Below are 16,203 nucleotides of genomic sequence, written 5' to 3'. Positions count from 1 at the left end.
GGGATTTCCACTGGTAAGTGGCCAGGGTCATGGTTTGGGAGTTGTTGTATAATTTATATGGATGTATGTTTGTTGTCAATATACTAAGTATACACAGAAAGCACTATTTTATTGCTCTTTAGGCTTTCAAGAATTAACGTTGTTGGTGAATGTACATGGAATAAAGTGCTACTTCCTATCTAAGTGTTTATAAATTGTCATGTTGTCTAATGTTCCTTTCAGGGCACTGTGCTACAAGACATATCCAAATACATGTTATCTCATACATCTTATCTTGACCTATTCTAACCAGAAAGAGCATATACTGACTAGGGTTGCAAAGGGGCGGAAAGTTTCCACGGGAATTTTGGGAATTTAGAAGAACCGGTAGACCGGGCGGCGGGCCAGGCGGGAGACCTGGGCGGGCCGATCGCTGGCGGCATAGACCTAGCTCTAGGGACGTGGAACGTCACCTCACTAGCGGGGAAAGAGCCGGAGCTGGTGCAGGAGGTGGAGCGGTACCAGCTAGATATAGTTGGGCTCACCTCCACGCACAGCATGGGCTCTGGAACCAAGCTCCTGGAGAAGGGTTGGACTTTGTCCTTTTCTGGAGTTGCCCAGGGTGAGAGGCGCCGGGCGGGAGTGGGGATACTCACGAGCCCCCGGCTGAGCGCCGCTGTGTTGGAGTTTTCCCCGGGGAACGAGAGGGTCGCCTCCCTGCGCCTACGGGTTGCGGGGAGTAAGGCTCTGACTGTTGTTTGTGCTTATGCGCCGAACAGCATTTCGGAGTATCCGGCCTTCTTGGAGTCGGTGGGAGGGGTCCTGGAAAGGGGCGCCGCCTGCCGACTCCATAGTTCTCCTGGAAGACTTCAACGCTCACGTGGGCAATGACAGAGAAACCTGGCGGGCATGATTGGGAGGAACGGCTTGCCCGATCTGAACCCGAATGGTGTTTTGTTGTTGGACTTCTGTGCTAGCCACAGTTTGTCCATAACGAACACCATGTTCGAACATAAGGTGGCTCATAAGTGTACCTGGTACCAGAACACCTTAGGCCGGAGATCAATGATCGACTTTGTAATCGTATCATCTGATCTGCGGCCGTATGTTTTGGACACTCGGGTGAAGAGAGGAGCAGAGTTGTCAACTGATCACCACCTGGTGGTGAGTTGGATCAGATGGCGGGGGACTCGGCTAGAAAGACCTGGCAAGCCCAAACGTGTAGTGAGGGTGAACTGGGAACGTCTGGCAGAGGATCCTGTCCGGGAGGTCTTCAACTCCCACCTCCGGAAGAACTTCTCACAAATCCCGAGGGAGGCTGGGGACATGGAATCCGAGTGGACCTTGTTCAAAGCCTCTATTGTGGACGCGGCTGCTCGGGGCTGTGGCCGGAAGGTCATCGGTGCCTGTCGTGGCGGCAACCCGAGAACCCGGTGGTGGACACCGGGGGTGAGGGAAGCCGTCAAACTGAAGAAGGAGGCCTTTCGGGCCTGGCTGGCCCAGGGGTCTCCTGAAGCAGCTGACGGGTACCGGCGGGCCAGAAGGGCTGCAGCGGCGATGGTCGCGGAGGCTAAAACTCGGGCATGGGAGGAGTTCGGGGAGGCCATGGAGAAGGACTTTCGGTTGGCCTCAAGGAAGTTCTGGCAAACCATCCGACGGCTCAGGAAGGGAAAGCAGGGGTCTACCCCAAGCTGTTCTCAGCAGGGGGGGGGGACTGCTGACCCAGACTGGGGGCATCGTCGGGCGGTGGAAAGAACACTTTGAGGAACTCCTAAACCCGGCCAACATGTCCCCCGGAGAGGGGGCAGCGCCGGAAGACTTTGGGGTGGATTCACCCATATCCCTGGCAGAGGTCGCTAAGGTAGTCAAAAAGCTCCTTGGTGGCAAGGCGCCAGGGGTGGATGAGATCTGCCCTGAGATGCTGAAAGCGCTGGACATTGTTGGGCTGTCTTGGTTGACACGCCTTTTCAGTGTCGCATGGGGGGTCGGGAACAGTGCCCATGGACTGGCAGACCGGGGTGGTGGTTCCCATCTTCAAGAAGGGGGGACCGGAGAGTGTGCTCGAACTATCGTGGTATCACACTGCTCAGCCTCCCGGGAAAAGCTTATGCCAGGGTGCTGGAGAGGAGGCTCCAGACCGCTTGTCGAACCTCAGATTCAAGACGAACAGTGCGGATTCCGTCCCGGTCGTGGAACAGTGGACCAGCTCTTTACCCTCGCAAGATTATGGAGGGGTCCTGGGAGTTTGCCCAACCAGTTTACATGTGCTTTGTAGACCTGGAGAAAGGCTTTCGACCCGGGTCCCTCAAGGGTTTTTGTGGGGGGTGCTGCGGGAGTATGGGGTGCCGGGACCCATTGGCACGGGCCATCCGGTCTCTGTACGCCTGCAGTAGGAGCTGTGTTCGTCTCCTCGGTAGTAAGTCAGACACGTTCCCGGTGGGTGTTGGCCTCTGCCAGGGCTGCCCTTTATCACCGGTCCAGTTTCGTGACCTTCATGGACAGGATATCTAGGTGCAGCCAGGGGGCGGATGATGTGGTCCTGTTTGCCTCCTCGGACCGTGACCTCCAGCATTCACTGGGGCGTTTTGCAGCCGAGTGCGAAGCGGCAGGGATGAGAGTTAGCAACCTCCAAATCTGAGGCCATGGTGCTCTGCAGGAAACCGGCGGATTGCTCCCTCCAGGTGGGAGCAAACTGCCTACCCCAAGCAAAGGAGTTCAAGTATCTCGGGGTCTTGTTCACGAGTGAGGGTAAGGTGGAGCGGGAGATCGACAGGCGGATCGGTGCGGCTGCAGCAGTAAAACAGGCACTGTACCGGTCCGTCTTGGTGAAGAGGGGAGCTGAGCCGGAAGGCAAAGCTCTCCATTTACTGGTCGGTCTACGTTCCAACCCTCACCTATGGTCACGAACTCTGGGTCCAAGCGGCTGAAAATGAGCTTCCTCCGTAGGGTGGCCGGGCTCAGCCTTAGAGATAGGGTAAGGAGCTCGGACATCAGGGGGGAGCTTGGAGTCGAGTCGCTGCTTCCTTCGTGTCGAAAGGAGTCAGCTGAGGTGGTTCGGGCATCTAGTCAGGATGCCTCCTGGACGCCTCCCATTAGACGGTTTTCCGGGCACGTCCAACTGGTAGGAGGCCCCGGGGAAGACCGAGGACACGCTGGAGGGATTATATCTCCCGGCTGGCCTTGGAACGCCTCGGGATCCCCCAGAATGAGCTGGAAAGTGTTGCGGGTGAGAGGGAGGGCCTGGGTCGGCCTGCTGAACCTGCTGCCACCGCGACCCAACCCCAGATAAGCGGGTGATAATGGATGGATGGAAGAAAAAAAAAAATGTGCCTAAGTTTTTTTGCAAAAAGCATATAACAGGGAAACTTAAGTGTAGTTGAGAACAAGACTATGCACGCCTAGCTCAGCTGGACCCTGAATGCAGCTGGTTGGGAACATTGTCTGCCAGAAACATAAACGTAAAACATAAAACGTTCTGTTGTTTTTGAACGTCTTTGTCATCAGTGTTGTCTGAAACGGTTCAGCTTTATGCCTGGCAAGTGTGAGAGCGCCAAGTTGCATAGAGGCCAAGAGCGGTATTGCAGACAGATAGAGATTTCAATTATAGCTCGCAACATATTGAAAAAAATAACTGAACTGAACAGTTCATTTTTTGGAGCTGTGAACTTAGTTCAACATTTTGAATTATGAACTATGAACTGAACTAGTTCATTTTAAAATGTGTGAACTATGAACCAAACTAGTTCATGTAGAAAGTGCACTTTCCCAACACTGTTTGTCAATAACTAGCATATTGATTACTTGGTAAACTGAAGCCATGTTCAATTTAATACCAAGTTTATTTGTATACAGTAGACTAACTTTGTACAGCAGTGAGGAGGACGTTGAGGTCCAGGAAGAAAGCATTTAGATTCAGGGAAAAACACTAAAAAAAAAAAAAAGTGGGTTGGGGGGTGGTGATCATAGGGGATACACCTTTTTTATTCAACGATTATGTTTTGTTGTTCCATGAAAGAATAAAGTTCTACTCACAAAATGTCAAAAAAGTCAAAAATGTCATTTTTAAAAGTTGTATCATAAATGTTTGCATGCATGTCTGCTTATGACAAGGTATACAGTTAAATTACCCCAACATTTTCAGTTTATTCCTGTTAATTTCCGTTAATTCCCGTATATTGCCGTTTATTCCCGTTAATTCCTGTGGAAAGTTTCCAACTTTGAATATTCCCGGAATTTTGCAACCCTGATACTGACAGATGTCTTCTATCTGCTAGTAAACCAACATTGTTAATCGAAGTCCACTGACCTCCAGGGTGAAGGACAGCACCACATCAGATTTGGACAGCGTGTTCTCGTCCTCCTGGCCCATGTCCATGATGGAGGCGTTGTGACCTCGCTTCAGCTTTTGCAGCTTGAACTCTCCTCCCTTGGACACCGGCATGCTCTCCAGGTTGGCCATCAGCAGGTTGACAGAGGACCGCAGCTCCTCGATAAACATGGCCTCCATCTCTCTGGACGCAAACCTAGGGAACCTTCCACCATGCTGACCAGGCAGGAATGCAGACAAAGAGTGAATGAGTATGATCCACTGAATGACAAAATATCCTGATAAAATAGCAACAGTTATAAGATCTGGATTGACACTTTTGAATTATATACTTTGACATGAGTTTAGAGTATACACGGAAATTATTCAGTTTATCATAAAACTAAATACTGCAGAACTAAAACTATAGGCACACTCGGATACCCACATGATGGCCACCCATCCAGGCTGTGATTACTGTCTTTTAAGGGGTGAAACATTCAATGTATTTATATCATATTTATTGTGATCATCTGAAACTAGAAGACCCAAGGCATGCACTGGCACCACCATATCATATAAATAATGCTACAAATGTTGTTGAGGGAATAACTGGCTTGGACATTTTCAAAGGGATCCCTTGACTTTTAACCTTAAATTAATTAAGATGGGTTCTGCGGGGCCCTAAACAGTCTCTGACTTAATAACAAATAATACATAAATAATTAGATTGAGTTTGACTGGAAAGCTGAGTCTCGTGTGGATCCACTGATCCCAGTTGTATTCATGTGTGATGATGTCAGTACTCATAGAAGCCATGTCATTGTAGGGAGACCATGTAAGGCTTGACATCACTGTTTTAAATGGCCTACTTTTACCTGTATGATGATCACAGCCTCATGATTGTACAACCACAAACTACAGACACAAGCCATTCATACAATGTACTGATTACTAATACATATATTGACAATAAGGGGCTCTTTCAGAATCATTCAAATGTCAAAATACAATCATGGGTTGTTCTGTTGTGTTCCTCAATGTTGGTGTTTCACTGTGCTTTTGGAAAGGGATTTTTCTCAATTCTCGAGTGGTCAAAACTAAATTTAGCACCAAATCTGTAGACTAAAGCGGTCCCACTCCTTTTTTGCGCCACGGACCCGGTTTTGTGTAAGATAGTATTTTCACGAACCGGCCTTCAAGCTGTAAACTTCAAGGTGATACACTTATGACGAAATAAAATTATACGACCGGCAAAAAAACTAATATGAAGTACATAAAATATACAAACTCACCATTATGCTGATTTATCAACACATATTATGGCAGAGCGGGCTTGGCGCGTGAGAATCACCTGCAGCAATTAACCCTTATTTTAAGTATTACTCTTGATATTGTCTTTTAAATGCGGCTTTCTTGTTCTTGGAAGTCGGATGCTTTTCTTCTGTCTCCTCATTGGGCCTTTTCCCCTTTCCAAAGAAAGCTCTCCAAAGACGTTTGTTTTTTTACTAATGTTCGCTAGCTTGTGGGCTTAAGTTTTAGTGTCAAGTCACAGACTCACAGACGGATGTATCTGGTCACTTTTCAAAATAAAACATCTTTCAGACCTTGAAAGATCTTATTATTCTTTCTGTTCCCAAAAATGTCTGCCAAAACTAATGAGACCTAAATAGTGCTTCATATTCAATAATCAGTACTCTTTCATATATTCAATCCGTCCTTGTCCCTTACCCGAGCTATCTGGTCTGCCATTTGCAGTCGTCCGTCCAGCTCTCTTCTGATCTGTGCTGCCTGCTCATCAGGGTTGTCCAGCTAGAGAAACACAGACACAGTGTACTTCACAAGCTGAACCACAATAATATATGTTCTTAAACACTAATTAATTAAACAAAGATACCAATGCAGTTCATAATTAAATCAGATGGAAATGTAGTCACTGTATTTACTCAGGGCTACAGTTTGAGTATTAACTGAAAACTTTACCGAAACCAAAATGGAAACACTTCCAATGAAATGTGTTATTTACATATTTTCCCTGAGCTAAATATGTGTTGGCGAAATATGAGCTAATCCACTAAGCATTAAGCATAAAGTTAATTGTCAAACCATACTTACATACTAAACATATGCGAAATTATAACTGCACATTTTGATTTTCTTCTACACCCGCTCACAAAAGCATGATTCACATATCTGTGGATGTGTTTTAAAGTACCCCTTGGAGGTTTTGGCCACTAATAATGCTATGGAACAATGATCTTTTTTAGAGTGGGTCCTTGTTTTAAATGTATCGTGCATGTGCACCCAATGTTAAATACAGAAGGGAAAAATATCCCCGGCAAGTGTTACCAAACTGGAATCTACCACCTGCTCAGCGTGAGTTAGACAGATATAAAACATTTGAGATATTTACTGCCAACATGTTCACACACCAACACCAAAGACTGCCAAACGTTTGGAGCTGTCCATGAGCAACGCCTACCTGGACAAAACAGCCAATGTCTCATTTAAGTCCATCCGGCTACTTTAGAATTATTAAAAAATATATTTGTAGATTGCATTAATTGGACGGGACAGGGGACTTCCTTATTAGACTACCTCAGAAAACGATTGTCCAGGAAGCATTAAAAGGTCCACTGAAAGCATTTTCAACATATGCCACACAGTTTATGGGATGAGAGAATGAATAATGTCACTTCCTTCCAGAACATGACAGTCCCCGCTGAGAGGACCTAATGACATACCCCTGTCTCACTATCACTGATTAATGGGCACATCATAAACAGTTATCTTAGGTTGCCAGATGTTACAGGGAATTGACATAAAAATATGATGTTTTTAGTTTAAAAAAAAAAAAGGCTGTGTCCTGCAAGCTCACTGGTACCAATAAGCACGGGGGCAAATGTCCATTGGGGGACATTACTGTCAATACCTTTCGTTTCCAGCTGGTAGAGAGAAGCCTTGTTGCACACAGAGGCCAGTGATACAGAACAGAGAGCAGGAAATTGATCTGATGTGGAATTTCTCAGGTTCTCTCCCCCTGGGCTGCAGGATCAATGCTCACGTTTTTAATATCAACTTATGTTACCTCGCCATGGAATATCAATTGCAAAAGAGGCAGCATGGCTTGAATGGTCACAATTGTGCATTGCTGAGCTCAATGCAAGAATCCAGAGCCCTATTGAATCATGGTATTAGTGGCCTACCATGCTAATGCATATCTCAGATGTTTAGAAGACAGTAAGTAGAAACAAGAACAGCCTGGTAAAGAGGGCTGATGGTATTTCTCTCTCTCTCTCTCACCCTCTCTTCTGCTGTTCTTGCCATTGATTATCTCCCACTGTCTGCATTAACATCTTGCAGGAACACACACCCCTGCTGTTACCACTGAGGAGCATGACACACTCTCACACACACACACACACACACACACACACACACACACACACACACACACATACACCTTGATATGCACCACAGAATATACACATCAACAAGTGTGGAGAGCATGTCTGTAAGAACTCCCCTGTTGTTTTCTATCAAGAGAAAGCAACACAGAAGACAGAGAAGCTGCAGGCTGCCCTTTATCTCAAAGAAGTAATGCAGATAGACTATGTCCTGCTTCTCTGTCGGCTTTGTTGTGAGTCCCTCACTTTCATATGCAAGCCACGGCATGGACCAATCAGCATCCTGTGAGGAGCTACAGGCAGCTTCGAGAGTGGATTAGGTGTGTGACACAAATAGAAAACTGTTTGTTCTAAACAACAATGGCGGCTCCTAAAGAAGTTATTGTGGTTGCTGCAACTTCATCAGTTCTATCAGAACCGGAGAGGATTTCTTCATTGAAAGAAGAGAAAAGAACGACACTGAAGACTTTTATACATGCAAAACATGTATTCGTTCTTCTCCCGACTTGCTTCATTAAGAGTTTGATTGACAGGCGGTTGATCCAATAACCGGACACGTATTTGTTTCCAATGACGGCTTCTCAGATGGTTCTGTGTAACAGGCCATCTGGCAGGTCAGGTTAGGTCCCTGTAGCAGCAGCTCCAGTTTGGTCAGGCATTCTAACAAACACTTGTTCACATTCGGGTCTGTTGCTACATTTGATTCCTACTGGCTGTTCAGGGGAAGAAGGCTTTGTTCATACCTAAATACGGATGGTGATTACACGGGGACACACCATGCTTCACTACATACATATTCACATAATAAGCAAGCAGCATAGGTTTGAAGACTCACACAAAAACTAGTAATATCACCTCTTTAGATGGGAGGAGTGAAAATGAGTCATTTTCAACATTTGTTGTGTTCCGGTTTAAGAATGAGGAAGAAAGCTGTAGAAAAAAGTTGACACAAAAAGGGCCATCAAAGATTTCTTTCTTTGGTAACTACTGTGGTTTTTCCCAAATTATGTACAGATTTTTAGGCATTCTAGGCTGTTATATTTCTGCACCTCTGTCTCATGTTGTGCTGCTGATCAGAGATCTGATAAAGTAACTGTACATCTTTCTCTATGTCAAACTCCCTCGCTCATTGTCTCCACCTGTCTCTCACACATCATGTGTGTCAATTACAAGTACCAAACAATGACTTGACCCTCATCTAGGCTCATTGCACTGTGCTTCTCTAATCACATCCCAAATGTGGCCATCCCTTTTTAACATGATACCTGAGAGTTTTAGTTATGAACACAAATCCTGATCCGATGTGAGGTCCTGGGACAGGGATGACGTATTTGTACAGATTGTAAAGCCCTCTGAGGCAAATTTGTAATTTGTGATATTGGGCTATACAAAATAAACTGAATTGAAAGGCACAAAGCATTGTTCAGTTTCTGTGATGGTTCCTGAGAAGGGGAAGCTCAGTGAAGTGCATTAAACCCCCTTTCAACAAATCTCTCTCGATCAGCGGGGAACAAAAAGGGAGTGTGTTTAAAACCTCCAAAACAGCAAAGCCACTTACTCTGCTGTCCCTTGGGTATCTGCAAATGTATTACCTCAAGCAGAGCTTTTTCCTACTAATGAGGCTGCAGCTCCTTTGATACTCGCAGTCTTTTCAGAAAGACTTTATTTTAGTATTTTTGTTGGAGCATCAACATCAGTCATTGAAGGATACTCTGTAAAAAGGGACCAATGCCAACACCGGTTTACACCTCAGTTTTAATGTGACGTGAGACGTCAACAGACAGAAAACATTTTGACGAAGATGGTAGTGGAAGCCATTCATTAAACTGTACTGGACACATGTTGAACTTCTCAGTGAACCCTTTACAAGCAGCTGAGGTGTTGAAACTGTCCTACCAAGAAAAACGACACTATCACTCTAATTTCTAGCAGCCATAAACATTATGACTAATGTCCATCACAAACAAAAAAAGTCTGCAGAGGTCTGGAGGCCAAAAGCGGATGGAGGGATAACAAACAACCCAGTTGGAAAAAAGGGTGGCATTCGTAATTTTTTGCAAACTATGGATACAGTTTTTTAGCTTTCGGTGAGGCGACTGTTTAGTGAAGCCGAAACTCAATATTGGTGAGGGGCTGTAATTCCTTAGGTTCTGTTGTAGCCGGTGGATATTAGGGTTCAAGACTTCCTTTTCTGAGGACTGGCCCTTGTTTATGGTCTGATTAGCAACTTCAGATGCAAGAATGGTTTATGTCCACGAGCACAGTGAGGTTGTCTCACAAGTAGCCAATTACTTTTAAGCTAATAAAAAGCAAACTTATGGTCAGATGATAGAAGTGGGCTTTTAGTCAGACTCAAAATTTAAACCCCAACCGTGTCCCATTGCCTAACAATTCTATGTGAATGCGGAATCTGATATAGAGATTAGGATAAACATTTACCTCTGGAATTGTGAGTTTCTGCAGGTGTGATATAAGGTGTGAACTTTGATATTTTGGGGGAATGACTTTTGATAAGTGGTTAGCCGAAGGGGAATACTTCAGGTGGACGTCATGCTACCATAGATAAGAAAGACATTGAGACCTATGAATTATTGCGCAACGAAAAAAAGCTCCCTTCAAAGCTACTGGGCACCAAATCTCAATGAAAGACAGCGTTGGAGTAATATCCTCGCTGGAGAAGGCACTTCAACACAGAGCCACCGGCACTGAGAGCAAGAGTGGTCGGAAGTGATATCAGAGACAATGGGGACATGAGAAACATTTTCCACGGATGCTCAATTGGAGATATCCAAATCAACATGAACAAAGTGTAGTAGCAGGTGTATTGCATTGTCACTTTTGTTATTTTAATGGCAACTTCTATAAAATGAGGCAATGTGAATGAATGAGATGGTGCGAGATCTAGCTAGGCAAACAAACCGTGATGTTCCCAATGCTGTTTGTCCCCACACATGGGGACTATTTTCTCTAGGCTACTGAAATGCGATACACAACATTTGGTGGCTACAACTATTTTGTGCTGAAAGGCAGCTTACTATTTACTTACTGTTTCTAATGTCGCAGGCAACCATATTATAAAAGTAATAAGGTCCTCGAGGCAGGACTGTATCGTCCAATAATGTCCTGTTCAAGGGTATTGTTAGGCTCGACCCCTAACCTTATTGCTTAAATAACAATAGTGTTATCAGATCATCAAACCCATATTTAATATTCTGAAAGATTTAAGCTGTTGTAGGCTTGGTTTAATTCAAGCTCTCTCTTATTATTCTTCACACATCTACTTCTGTCACTTTTCATGTGAACAGCTTAACCAATGAGATGATGATCTATCAAAAAACTAAACCTAACATTCCCACTAAAAACATGGAATCTTCCTTTTCATCGGAGCTACCGGTGGCTGCACTCTGTCAATGTCATGTTGGACGAACATGAGAGAACACTGTGCCTGAAGGGGCTGGTGGGGACAGGAGTGTTTGGGTCTGTGAGCTGAGCTCGGTCCTTGACTGAGGAACTCTGGCCCACAGAGTTTCTGCTTCAATAAACAACAGACAACTGAAAAACATTGTCATGACTACTGGTCCCCTAATTGTTTTTTTGATATCCACACGCACACACAGAAATACACAGAGCATCAAGGATGTACTTTTTTAAGAAATACTTCGCAATTTATAGTTTTACATCCTCCTAATCTCAAATTTATACCCTCAAACTACGGGACAACTTTGTCTATCAACACTAAACTAAAAATGATCTGTCTTCATATATTGTTTGCATAATGATGCATAATATTTCTCTCTTTGGCACCATTGAGTCTCTTTTAGTTCCTGTGGCCTTATTTCATGCCACAGTCCTGAACGCTAATCCTACCCCCTTCAGCTCCTCAGTAAAGCCTTTGCACCTGGCCTCCTCACCTGATGAATAACAACACCTCCAAGCTGCTCCTCATTGTTTCCTACTCTCAGATATGCCTCCTGTCTACCCTGCTACCTTGATCCTTTCTCTTTTATTATAACTCATCCCTAACGTTTTTCCAGCCACACGCTAAACAGAGACGACTGGGAGTCTCGTGAATTTTTGGTTTCTGGGCTGTTGGGAGATTTTGCTTTGAATTAAAAAAGCGGACGCTTGGTCAGGTAAAGTTGGAATCACTTAAGGTTCAGGTAACAAATATACTTGGTTACGTTTAGGAAAAGATTGTGGTTAGGTTAAAATAAGTACATTTGTTACATATTGAGTGAAGTTACATGAAGTTAAGTAGACTTTTACTCTCACGCTGGACACAAACAGCTGGTCTCCTGGTAAAGAGTCTTGTTTGTTTGACCCATTCCATCCACTTCAGCCTCCTCCCTACGGGGATGAAGTGAATGGACTGCTGGAGCAGTTAGTCTGAGCGCCTAATACCACCGCGGATGGTTCTGATACAAATACTGCAGATTATAGTGTATAGCATTACTGATAACTGACCACCTTACTGACATGGTAGTTTTCAGTTCTCATAAAAAAAAAGATCCGCTATGGATGTGTAGAACTAGCAGAAATGAGAGAAAACAGTTGCCTATTTACACATCCAGCAGATATAAAACCACTTGGTTGGGTTTCTTGGCCCCAAAAATATGAAGTTATATCATCATGAAGAAAAGTGTTGGACAACACTCTTTGCGTTCTCAGGACTTCCTGATGCTCACTGTCCCAAACACCAGAACGGAAATGGGAAAAAGGGCTTTTGTGTACTCTGCACCGTTTCCCAAAAATGTCAATGTTGCTTAACTTTTAGTTTCTTTTAACTTGTCTTGTTCTGTGTTTTTTGTTTGTAACTATGTGTTTCTTATGTTGCTGCCTGTCTTGGCCAGGTCACCCTCAAAAAATAGATTTGTAATCTCAATGGGATTCACCTGGTTAAACAAAGGTTAATAATAAAAAAAAAATACTTAAATATAACCAGTATTGAGACTATAAATTGCTATAATCCTTCCTATATAATGGGTATTATGTAACCTATCCTGTGTAATAGGAACTAATATTACCGTATAAGGCAACAAACTGTGTTGCCAAATTGTGGGGCGACTGTGGCTCAGTGGTAAGCAGGGTCGTCCTTCAATCAGATGGATCGGCAGGTAGGCATGTCGATGGGTCCTTGGCCAAATCGCTCCTGTAGCTCGGCCTACGGTGTATGAATGTGTGTATGTTAGCTACTCCTGATGGGTAGGTGGAACATTAGCCCCTCCCATCAGTGTGTGAATGGGTGAATCATGACAAGTAGTGTGAAAGTGTTTTGAGTTGTCGGAAGACTAGAAAAGCGCTATACAAGTACAGGTCCATCAATTTACCAAACCTCCTGAAGATGAATTATGACAATGTGACATGTGAAGAGGAGGGGAAAGCTGCATCTGTTATGTGCTGCACAGAAGAGATTTTTTTTTTCCCTAAAGCTCCCTGAGAGGCGACTGAAAATCACCATTTCTTTAGGAAAACTGGACTTAACGAGCCCCCAGCTTTAGATTCTGGAAGAAACTTCTGCTATCAGAAGACGTAGAACCTTTTTATATGAGACACTGAGACAGTTTTATTAACTTGAAAGTGTTGTATGTGAAAAACTTGAATAAAAAACACAGCCATACTATTCATTAAGGGACTCAAAGTAAAGACTCTAGTTCTTTAGCATAGCCTAACCTTCTTCCCCTGTCCTTAAACAAGTGTGATACTGAGGTGACAACCAACACTACCAGAGCAACTTAAGATAAGAATCCTGGGTAAAGGCTGTGCAGTGTGTCTAAAATGTGAGTGGATAAAATAGGTAACAGTAAAGTATAGACAGTGTACATAACTATTCATACTGGGAGGAAGGAGTTACAACCCTAGTGAAAGCGCATAAGGCTTATAGCCGTAAAAGACTTTCAGAAATAAATTAATTCCGAAATCCCAACAAACACTAATCCCTCTGGGATCACTTGGTGATGACTAAGGAGTGACCACTGTGTTGGGTCTGGATCTGCTGCTGGAGATGAGGAAATGATGAAAGTAGAGTTTACAAGCTGAAAAAAGTTGAAAGATCCTAAAACCTGTAGAGCTGAAGGGGACAGAACAATTAGATAATGATACTAGTACATTACATTACATTACATGTCATTTAGCTGACGCTTTTATCCAAAGCGACTTACAATCATGTTACATTAATACACTGTAGACACAGCTACAGGGAGCAATTCAGGGTTAAGTGTCTTGCTCAAGGACACATCGACTAGGCCGGGGATTGAACCACCAAGCCCTGATTGAAAGACAGACCTGCTAACCACTGACCCACCGTCGCCCCTACTAGTAATGATCAATGTGTACATGAATCTATAACAAATTGAGTTTTGGGATCGCCTGCCACAAGCGATTGATTTGTTACAGTGAGAAGTATGAGAGGAATGATGAATGGACCACTCAACATGTCATTATTCATCCATTCCTACACTGAAGACAGGGACTACCATGCAAGGTGCCACCTGCCCATCATTGTTTGTACATGGAGAACAAAATGCTGGTCAATGGTTCAACCAGAAAACTGAAAAGGCAAAAAGAGACAAAGATCCTTCTGAGTAACACATGAATAAGAATAGAATGAATCAGTAGTCATTGGTAAAAGAAACTGGAAGCTTTGCATCAAAACGCGAACAGGTTTAAATCGGAACATATTCTTGGGTCACTGTCAAGTGCACAATAATCCAGCAAACATGCTGAATTATCAACAGGTGTGATGCATACGAAATATCTCACAGTACCTTAGGTTATACGACAGATTAACCTTAGACAAAGACAGATGCTGCTCTGGGTCAATAGGATCCTGTGTGAATCTATTAAAATGTAAAACTGTTGCATATTCAATTCCCTGCTGGTATGAACAATTGTGATGCAAAAAACTTGCCTGCAAATATTTTGCATCCAAACTATATTACATTACATATCATTTAGCTGACACTTTCATCCAAATTGACTTACAATAAGTCCATTCAACCATGAGTACAAACTCAGAACAACGAGAATCAAGAAAGTAATGTTTCTTCAAGAAAGCCAAACTACAAAATACCATAAATAAGTTATTCAAGGTATAGTCGGAAGATGTGTTTTTAGTTTCCGGCGGAAGATGTAGAGACTTTCTGCTGTCCTGATGTCAGTGGGGAGCTCGTTCCACCAATGAGGAGCCAGAACAGCAAACTGTCACGCCCAGGCAGAACACAGGACACAGATGCAGGGTTTTCCAGGCATAGTAGTCTTTATTGATAAGACTGACTCCAAGGCAGATAAATAAATACAAGCTATCAAACTTATCTAGAACACACTTCTTCCAATAGATAAATAGGAAGAAGCATGGCTATAAAAGATTATCAAAACAAACGATCACTCCACTCTTGGAGGAAAACAAAAAGACTTAACTTTATCCAACCAAAAGGGAAGGACTCTTTTGACGGAGGCAACGTCACATAAAGAAAAACACTGCTTAAAAACTGGAGGCAAAACCAGAATCACTCTTTACGGAGGAAACAAAAGACTATGAAAACTTCAACAATTAAACTAAATCTATGACACAAAACTTACGAAATCAAAATCACTCTCTTGGAGGAATCCAATGGAACAGAACGCGATGACTTGGTATTCAAGGCTTGGTAACTATGGCAGAGCTAGAATGACCGCACAGACACAAGGACAGAAACGAACACACTAGCACAGGACAAGGGAAGACTCCGACTATAAGTACACATGAGGGAAGTGGAGAAATAGGTGGACACAATTAGGAATCAGGGAAGATAATCAGACTGGTGACACATGAGCAAGGGTAAGTGACCTGAAACAAGAGGAGAGTTACTATTTCAAAATAAAACAGAAAATGACAAGACAAAAAGACCCAACAAAATAAAACAAACCCAATAACGTCTTGATTTTATTGAGCTTAATATATTATGTTGGTGTTGTTTCTCCATCACACCCCCCCAGTATGTAAAGGCATGAAGGTATGCCAATATTCTCAATACTAAGGCTCATACTTTGGCAATGGAAACCTCAATGGGCTTCCGCCATTACTGATGTTGTTTGTTAACTGTGCTATCCCTACTATGACTTGTCAAAGTTCACACTGTAAAAGAAGACTCTTGCTGCTTCATATTTACCAGCATTTGTCTCTTAGCCAAATGTCTTACTATTCCTTCAGGGAACAACCATTCATTATTTGTCAGTAATATTATTGTTCAGCAACTGCTTGTTATGTTGTCTCCCTGAGTAAAGACGTTGAGCTTTATGTGATGACTTACAGCATGGGTTTAACCAATACTATCCTATAAGTTATAGGCTGTCAGGAAGCTGTGCCAGTGAGACAGCATGAGCAATACCAGAGCTCTGGAACTGCAACACATGGAATGTAAGTGGAAAAAGAGAATTACTCCTCTGCTTGACCCAGTTTCTGCATCAAGATGTCCATTCGAGATGACAATAAACATTCAGAACAGGCGTTGCATAAAGCAGCAGTTATGAACA

The 16,203-nt window shown here is 43.6% G+C and overlaps 1 protein-coding gene across 1 annotated transcript in view; it reads right to left on the bottom strand.

Annotated features, from left to right (window-relative positions):
• The window catches only part of cadpsa (Ca2+-dependent activator protein for secretion a), a 137,055-nt gene that overhangs the window by 75,963 nt on the left and 44,889 nt on the right, over positions 1-16,203 (bottom strand). The window contains 2 exon segments of the mRNA XM_034532568.1: positions 4,286-4,522; positions 6,017-6,097. Of these exon segments, the coding sequence (XP_034388459.1) occupies positions 4,286-4,522; positions 6,017-6,097 (318 nt within the window).

This window comes from Cyclopterus lumpus, chromosome 5 (genome assembly GCF_009769545.1).
Source record: "Cyclopterus lumpus isolate fCycLum1 chromosome 5, fCycLum1.pri, whole genome shotgun sequence".
NCBI lineage: Eukaryota > Metazoa > Chordata > Actinopteri > Perciformes > Cyclopteridae > Cyclopterus > Cyclopterus lumpus.
This window is presented reverse-complemented; position numbering and strand designations above follow the sequence as displayed.